The sequence below is a fragment of the Carlito syrichta genome, unplaced genomic scaffold (assembly GCF_000164805.1).
Source record: "Carlito syrichta isolate Samal-C Ts95f unplaced genomic scaffold, Tarsius_syrichta-2.0.1 Scaffold123576, whole genome shotgun sequence".
Lineage (NCBI taxonomy): Eukaryota > Metazoa > Chordata > Mammalia > Primates > Tarsiidae > Carlito > Carlito syrichta.
In genome coordinates this window covers 28950-37741 of record NW_007067672.1, presented here as the reverse complement: position 1 = coordinate 37741, position 8792 = coordinate 28950, and the positions used below count along the sequence as shown (strand labels likewise).

Genomic DNA, 8792 nt, shown 5'->3' with positions numbered 1-8792 from the left:
AAGGATACTTCTAGAGGAGATTGGCATTTGAGTTAGTGGACTGTTTGGGGAAGATCTGCCCTTAATATGGGGAGGCGCCATCCAGTCAGACGGGGGACCCAGATGGAACACAAAGGCAGAGGAAGGGAAAATTCTTGCTCTTTCTTCTGGAGCCAGGACACCCCTCTCCTGCTCTTGGATGTCAGTACGCCAGGTTCTCTGGCCTTTGGACTCTGAGGCTGACTCATACTGTTGGGAGCCAGCCAGGGAGGCCCACTGAGTGTTAGGGATCAGGAAGGGCCGTTGACCCCGACACCACTAAGATGCGTTTGGGAGCTATTTGACCCCATTTCCTCCCCCTTTCTACTCAGCACTGACCAGATTAAGCTCCTGTGAGCTCAAAACATAGAAACTCTGAGATCAGGATGAGCACAAGGTAACTTTAGAAGCTCATTGCTCCCATTCTTCTACAAACTGCAGTTTTGGCTTTCACACAACTTATAATTCAAACTCGTGTCACATCTAAGAACCTTAGTATTGGTCACAGGCTTCTGGTTCATGATCTTAGGATTTATTGAAGGTGTAAATTGTAGAATACAGTTTTAGAAGACAGCCATTTTGTTGAAAGAATGCGGCTGGGTTACTTGCAGGTAGCCCACTGTGAACTTTGGACTGGGCCACATTCCAAACATTCTCGGATGGGCCACTTTCGTTTGTAAAGTAAATACTTAAGCTTCTATAGAATTGTTTAACTTGGCATAAATCAATCAGTTTAGGATGAAAAAGGTTTATAGAATATGTCAGTCACAGATTAGGTTATCCTTTGTTATGGGATTTTAAGATTATCATATGAAAAGGGTTTAAAGGCAATCATTGATTAAGTTTTCATGGATTAAGGTTTCCGGTGGGTGGGGGACGCCCCTCCCACATCTGACTTTGTGTATAAAAGACCCATTGTAATTCCCAATAACACACATCGCTTCTGCACTGGACTGGAGTCCAGTCTCCTTCTTTCTCTCTTTTTCCCCCCAATCGCCGACGCCGTCTCCACCTTTGGGGTACCCTGAACCCTGCTGGAGCTGGTCTCCGGCAGTGTGTCCCTTATCTCTCTTCCCTCCCTTCCTCCTTTGGCATTGTTCAGCATCTGTTGCTCCCACCTTTGTGCTCCTATGACCAGTGAACAGGGCCCACTTATGAGTGAGAACATGAGGTATTCATTTTTTTGTTTCTGTGATAGTTCACTTAGCACGATGGTCTCCACCTGCACTTATGTTGCTGCAAAGGGCATGCTTTTGTTCTTCATTGTGGCTGTGTAATATTCCACCAAGTATATTCACCACATTTTCTTTAGCCGGTTCACTTTCTATGGATGTCTGTATTGGTTCCATACTTTTGCTATCAGGAATGGTGCTGCAATAAACGTACGTGTGCAGGTGTCTTTGGGGTAGGGCAATTTATGTTCCTCTGGGTATATTTCCAGAAGTAGGATTGCTGGATTGTATGGGAACTGAAATCTTAGTTCTTTGAGAAAACGTCATATTGCTTTCCACAAAAGTTGAACTAGCTTACATTTCCACCAACAGTGTAGAAGTGTTCTTTTTTCTCTGCACCCATGCCAACACCTGCTGTTTTTGACTTTGTAATGATAGCCATCCCCACTGGGGTTAGGTGGTAGGAAATTTCTGCTTCTAAGAATATAAGTGCTAAGACACTCGCTTCTGGAAACTTTGTTGAGTTTTTGTACAAAAATTGCAGTCCTTTATCTTAAAAATTTCTTTCTCCGTGGACCAATATCACTGAAAGTGACTTGGAATTATAATGGTCCATCTGGGGATCTTCTGATCTCTCAAAGCTTGATTTTCTCCACAGACAACTAAAAGAAAAGACTAAACAGCCCAAGTGGGATGTCTACTTTACTTTGCTATCTTGAGGCATCTAAAACACTCTAGAACTATAGGTGAGCATGGTGACTCACGCCTATAACCGTAGCACTTTGGGAGATCAAGGTGAGAGAATTGCCTGAGCCCACAGGTTCGAGATCAACCTGGGCAAGACATTATCTCTACAATAAATCAAAAAATTAACCGAGTGTGGTGGCGCATGCCTGTAGTTTCAGTACTTGGAAGGCTGAGGTGGAAGGATCGCCTGAGCCCAGCAGGTCGAGGCTGCAGTGGCTGTGAGTATGCCACTGCACTCCAGTCTAGGTGACAGAGTATGACTCCGACTCAAAAAAAAAAGACTCTAGAAATATAGAGTAGTGTTTCTAAGAAATAACAATGCCAAGTTATCTCAAAGTCTCTAGATTAGAAAAAAGAAAAAAACTCAGAAACTTCTAAAAATGAAATAAATTTGGAACTAAGCAAGTCTCTGTCTTTGTCCTGTATCACCTTTTCCTCCTAGGCACTCCCCTCCCATCCACTGCCACCCTCTGCAATCTCTTGCTTATATGGGAAAAAAAACTTATTCTAAACCTGGAAAATTACCTCCTGAACTTTCCATGAAGAGGTTTCTTGGATTGGGTTGCGACTGAAGTAAGTACACTATTGGAAATTCATCAGTGTCAAAAAAAAAAATCATCCGTGACCAAAAAAATGGATCCTTTAAATTTAAAAAATTCCTATATTTGAACTATTTTAGAGATCTCTTATTCTAAACAATTGCTTTATTTGTATGTATGGCAGGATCAATTTTTTTTAAAAAGACAATAGTATAATGACTGTCTTTAGTAATTCTCTTGATAAAATTAAAGAGCAAAAATCTGACCTAAAACAAAGTTAAAATGCTTTGTACATTCAAGCTACCTGTTTTGCATTCCATGTGGGATTTTTTGAAAAAGGCATTCCACCCTGTGGTCTAATGGTTAGGATTTGGTCACCGCCTTGGCGTAGTGTAATTCCTGGCCAGGAAACCGGTCCCTGCAAGATGTAAGCTCTATAACTCAAGAGAACATTTACTTAAAAATTGGTTTGATATTTATATCACTTTGGGGTCTTCTGTTTTTCTCATGGAGCCCCAAGAGTCATGGACAGTTCCTCTCAGTCTAAAAGCTCTGCTCTCTTTTGTGCTGAGTTCCCTGATCTCTCAAGCTTTGGGGGTGTCAGGGGATTACTTTGTTTTGTGAGAGAAAACTTGACCTTCGTGTGTGTGATGGCAGATGGATCATTAGTAAGGGCTGCAGTTTTGAAAGTGGCAGACAGTGATTGTTTGCAATGAATGATTATTACTGCAGGGGTCTACTCGGTTCTTCATATAATCCCAGCACTTTGGGAGGCAGAGGCAAGAGGATTATTTCCTGAACCCAGGTGCCCAAGACCAGCCTGGGCAACTTGGCAAGACCTCATCTCTACAACAAATCAAAAAACTAGCCAGATGTGGTGGCACACGCTTGTGGTTCCAGCTACTTGGAAGGCTGAGGCAGAAGCATCACCTGAGCCCACTTGGAAGGCTGAGGCCGAAGAATCACCCGAGCCCAGCAGTGAGCGTGTCACTGCACTCCATTCTGGGCAACAGAGTGAGACTTCAACTCAAAAAAAAAAAAAAAAAAAAAAGCTAAAATAGTAGCTAATACATATAATTAAAACTACTAGATATAAGAGAAACAATTCTGTATGCAAAGTGTACAAGAAAAGTAGAATGTGTTTTGGTAAGGAAACTTATTTTAAAAAACATGAGATGTGGTTTTTGTTAAAAGAAAAGCAATTTTGTCTAGTTTAGTGGCTATTTAAAGATTGTTTTAAATTTAAGGAATAAAAATAAATGGCTAAAACTGAATGGACATAGAAAGATAATGAGAAAAATTATGTGAGGTTATAAAAGGTTCGTGGAAATCTCATCTTGTGTGGTCAAAACTAACTGAGAGTGTATGAATTTGTTTATAAAACTGTATTAAAGTTAGCTTTACTATTAATAATACACCAATGCAATGGTAGAATTTGGTTTTCTCTTAACAATACCTTGTGTAATGTTAATAAGAAATAGTGGCCAGATGTATTGGCTCATGCCTGTAATCCCAGCACTTTGGGCGGCCTTGGCAGGAAGAGCTCTTGAACCCAGGAGTTCGAGGCCAGGCTGGGCAACACAGTGAGACCTCATCTATATAAATAAATAAATACATAAATATATAAACAAGAATTAGTAAATGATTTGTTTTCCTTTTGAGTAAGTTACCAAAAAAATAGGAAGAGTTTACTTCAGGCTGTTTTTTTTTGAGTTGGAGTCTCACTCTGTCGCCCAGACTGGAGTGCAGTGGCCGCTCCCGGCCGCCGCAGCCCCGACCTGCTGGGCTCTGGCCATCCTTCCGCCTCCGCCTTCCAAGTAGCTGGAACTACAGGCGCGCGCTACCACACCCGGCTAATTTTTGATTTATTGTAGAGATGAGGTCTCGCCAAGTTGCCCAGGCGGGTCTCAAACCCGCGGGCTCAGGCAATCCACTCACCTCAGCCTCCCAAAGTGCTGGGATTATAGGCTGAGCCGCCGAGCCCGGCTTCATGCTGTCTTTATTAGGTCTTTTGATTGGAAAATAGTCTCCTCTTCTATCTAAGAGTAAAGGTTTTTATGTGTTTTGAAATATTTTTGTTATCACTTTGGCTAAGTGAATGCTTATTACTTTTTAGTAACCTGTGATCCTATTTTGATACCAACTGTTTTAAACCTTTGATATTTGACAAACTTCCCAAAATCAAATTTCAAATTCTACATTGTGTCTTTTTGACCTCAAAATCACTTTTGGACATTCCAAAATGAACTCCTGGAACTCTAAGAGAGTCATGTTAGGTTTATTTGGTATGTTAAAATCATATGGAAAACACTGTCAAATAAGAAATAATGTTTAACTTTCTTTGAGTTATATTTAAATAAATGTGTTAATATGTGTTCAAAAATTGTATGTGATTCCTAAAAATCAGATATGTCCTAGTAAATTGGTTTTTTTAACCTTTTTTTCCCCCTAAAAACCCTTTGAAAATTCTAAAATATTGTGTCTTTCAAGGAGGTTCACGAAAAAGACTCTGACATGTACTATGAAATACAGACTTTGAGACTATTCAATTGGCCTGGGTAAATTTTCAAAGAATCCATAAAATTGCTAACCTAACATCAGGCAGAGCAATAATTAATTACATAGGACTAACTATGACTGACTGAAATGATTTTTATGACTTTTTTCTTTAAACATTGCTGATTCTGGCCAGGCTCAGTGACTCAGTCTGTAAACCCAGCACTTTGGGAGGCCAAGTTGAGGGGATTGCCTGAGCCTGCAGGTATGAGACCAACTTGGTGAGACCTCGTCTCTACAATAAATAAAAACTTAGCCAGGCGTGGTAGTGCACATCTATAGTTCTGGCTACTTGGAAGGCTGAGATGGAAGGATCGCCTGAGCCCAGCAGGTGGACGCTGGGGTGGTCGTGAGTGTGCCAGTGCACTCCAGCCTGGGCGACAGAGTGAGAATCCAACTCAAAAAAAAAAAAAAAAAATTGCTGATTCTCTTTATGTTTTGTTTTCCAGAGTTATGTAAGCTTTTCCTCTTAAACTGTTTATACTTTACAGTAACTGAGTAAAGTATACTTGTGTGAGCATAACTGAAACATGTATCTTTCTCTCTTCCATATGTCTCCAGAATTTGAAAACTATTCATGTTGTTCTTATTTTGGTAATGTTGTTATTTGCATAAGTTCAATAAACAATCTATTTTCTTCTATAACAGGACACAATTGGAGATGCAGGTTATTTTATAAAGGGTTTGACTAGAATGTCAAAATTTCATATATGACCAGGCAGCTTTGAGAAATTGAAGTTGACTTTAAAGCCAATAGACTTGAAAAAACAATTGATCTGGTACTTTGTCTACACTGTCGTTCCCTTACAGGGTTCCTGACCTTGTGGCAAATAAAGAACATCACTTTCTGAAAGGCCCAGGAACATCAAGATATTTTAGGGACCTTGAAAGAGAGAAATTCACACAATTCATACAGGTTTTGCTGGCAAAGACTAATGGAAAACTGTTGGCTTGGCTTATTAGCCTTGAGAGGCTCTTAAAAGTCTAATCTGAGATTCCTTATGAAAAAGTTCCAGCAAAACTAACTTAAAAGAGCCCATATAAATATAGCCCATCATTATTACTGCTGCATTTTATGCAAATAATCAAACCCAGTATAATAGGAGTGAAATGTATTTGCAAATAAATTGGTCATACAGCTGAAGCAGCACAGGTTGTTAGGGTACTGGACAGGGTGAGGGAAAATGGATGAAGCAGGGAGGCACGCAGCACTGCGGGGGCTGGCAAGCCAGAGGTGCGCGCTGGCAACCCAGAGATCCTAGTAAATTGCCAAGAATTGCAACACACAGAGGTGAGAGAAGAAAAGATTTATTTAAGAAAAGTTCACCCCCCACAGACAGGGAATGGGCCTACACTCTAGGTGAGTGTGGCCTCATAACCCCCCAGAGTCCCGGTTTAAATCCTTCTCTTGGAGATGTTGCACATGACTGCTGTGACTTCCTTATTGACCACCTGTGGATGTCTTGGAGAACCTGTGACAGAGACCCATTAATGTTCGCCCATATTATCATAGCCCCTAGAGAAGGGCGTGGCAAGGATTCTAATTCTCCTGTAGCTTCCCAAACGACATTCCTTGGAGCTAATGGAGTGTGCCCTTCCTCCTTATCTCCTAGGCATTCCCAGTAGGTAGGTTGGAGGGGGGAAGGAGATCCTTGACTTCCCTGTAGATAGCGCCCAGTTTACTGGAAGATCGAATCCCCACTTGCTCTCCCTCTGAGCAGTAATTACAAGTTTCATGATGTTTACAATCCTTGCCCAATGCATGATGTCTTAGGCCTTGTAAAATCCCTTTACTCAGCCAGGCTCGGTGGCTCAGCCTGTAATCCCGTGCCTTTGGGAGGCTGAGGTGAGTGGATTGCCTGAGCCTGCCGGTTTGAGACCCGCCTGGGCAACTTGGCGAGACCTCATCTCTATAATAAATTTTTAAAAAATGAGCCGGGTGTGGTAGTACACGCCTGTAGTTCCAGTTACTTGGAAGGCTGAGGCGGAAGGATCGCTGGAACCCAGCAGGTCGAGGCTGCAGTGGCCAGGAATGGCCACTGCGCTCCAGTCTGAGTGATAGAGTGAGACTCCAACTCAAAAAAAAAAAAAAAAAATTCCCTTTACTCTAGGCAAGCTTGATTGCCACTATGCGATACCTCTGATACCTGGAAGTCTGTGGCTGAAAAGACAAAGTCGGTAAAGTTAATTAGACCTAAAGTGTGCATTTCGCCAAAAGCATAACTTCTACTTTCTCATCATTGTGTCAGCGTTTAAGAACAAGATGAAAAATGGCTTCCCACTCTCGATCTGTCCTTTCACAGGTTAGGCATAGATAGAAAGTGTTCAGACTTTTTTTTTTTTTTTTTTTGAGTTGGAGTCTCACTCTGTCGCCCAGACTGGAGTTCAGTGGCACACTCCCGGCCACCGCAGCCTCGACCTGCTGGGCTCCAGCGATCCTTTTGCCTCAGCCTTCCACATAGCTGGAACTACAGGAATGCGCCACCACACCCAGCTAATTTTTTTTAAGTATATTGTAGAGATGAGGTCTCACCAAGTTGCCCAGGCTGGTCTCGAACCCATGGGCTTAAACAATCCTCTCACCTCGGCCTCCCAAAGTGCTGGGATTATAGGCATGAGCCACCATGCCCAGCCTAGACATTTTTTATTACATTTTTTTTACTGTAGTCCAAACTAAACTGAATTTACCAGCCTACCCCACTGTTCAGCCAATCTAAAGAAAATCCCATCAGATGTAAGAATAGGAAGCTGAACCTTTCAGCTCATAATCTCTAAAAATCCTTCAGGTTTTTGCTGAAGGTAAAAGGTTCAGCCACACCCCTTAACTGATCAAAACCCTGGAAATGACAGAGGGCAGCAGTTACCTGTGTTCTACCCTCATTAGCATGCCAGTAACTAGGTAGCTATATCTAGCTTGCAGTTGAGAGCATAAGTGTGGTTTTTCTTTTCCAAGAAACTCACCCATGGCAGGTCTTTCTGCCACGAATCTCCCTTTTTCCTTTTCTCTCTAATAAACTCTATTTTAAAATTTTGCTGGCTATTCTAAAATTTATTTTAGGGTTAAATCAAAGAGCCCACAAGTTTTGTGCTACACCCGCACCCCCCTCCCACATCACTATGATTTATCTTTGGTAGAAATGGGCAACTAGAGAGAAATTTTTACATTTCAAAAGGAAACAATACTATACCTGTTATTAGATACTAGCCCAGTTCAATTTGGACTGAATCCTAAATTCTTTCCTGACTATAAGTCTCCAAACTAACAATTCTAACTTTTTCTTCATTTTTTTTTGACTTGGACTCACTGAAATGGTAACTACCTTTTTCCTGTGGCCCTGCAAGCTAAAACTCGTGTATAAACAACCTTGTGAGGAAGTACAGACCAGGAAGCTCTGTCAAATGCCACTGCCTTCCACTTTAACTGAAGACACTTCCAGCCAACATCCACACACCTCAACTGAGTGCCCTCCAGACTTTAAGAAAATTGGTGTGCCTATATAGATATATATAGATATATATCTTTTTTTTTTTTAAGTTGGAGTCTCACTCTGTCGCCCAGCTGGAGTGCAGTGGCATGCTCCCGGCCACCACAGCCTCGACCTGCTGGGCTCCAGCGATCCTTCCGCCTCAGCCTCCCAAGTAGCTGGAACTACAGGCGCGCGCTACCACACCCGGCTCATTTTTTGATTTATTGTAGAGATGAGGTCTCGCCAAGTTGCCCAGGCGGGTCTTGAACCCACAGGCTCAGATAATCTACTCA

General features: G+C 41.9%; 1 protein-coding gene across 1 annotated transcript in view; it reads right to left on the bottom strand.

Annotated features, from left to right (window-relative positions):
• POLN (DNA polymerase nu) overlaps positions 1–7239 on the bottom strand; it is a 141195-nt gene extending 133956 nt beyond the window's left edge. The window contains 1 exon segment of the mRNA XM_021707722.1: positions 7139–7239. Coding sequence (XP_021563397.1) covers positions 7139–7239 — 101 coding nt within the window.
• Between the last annotated feature and the right edge of the window lie 1553 nt (positions 7240–8792).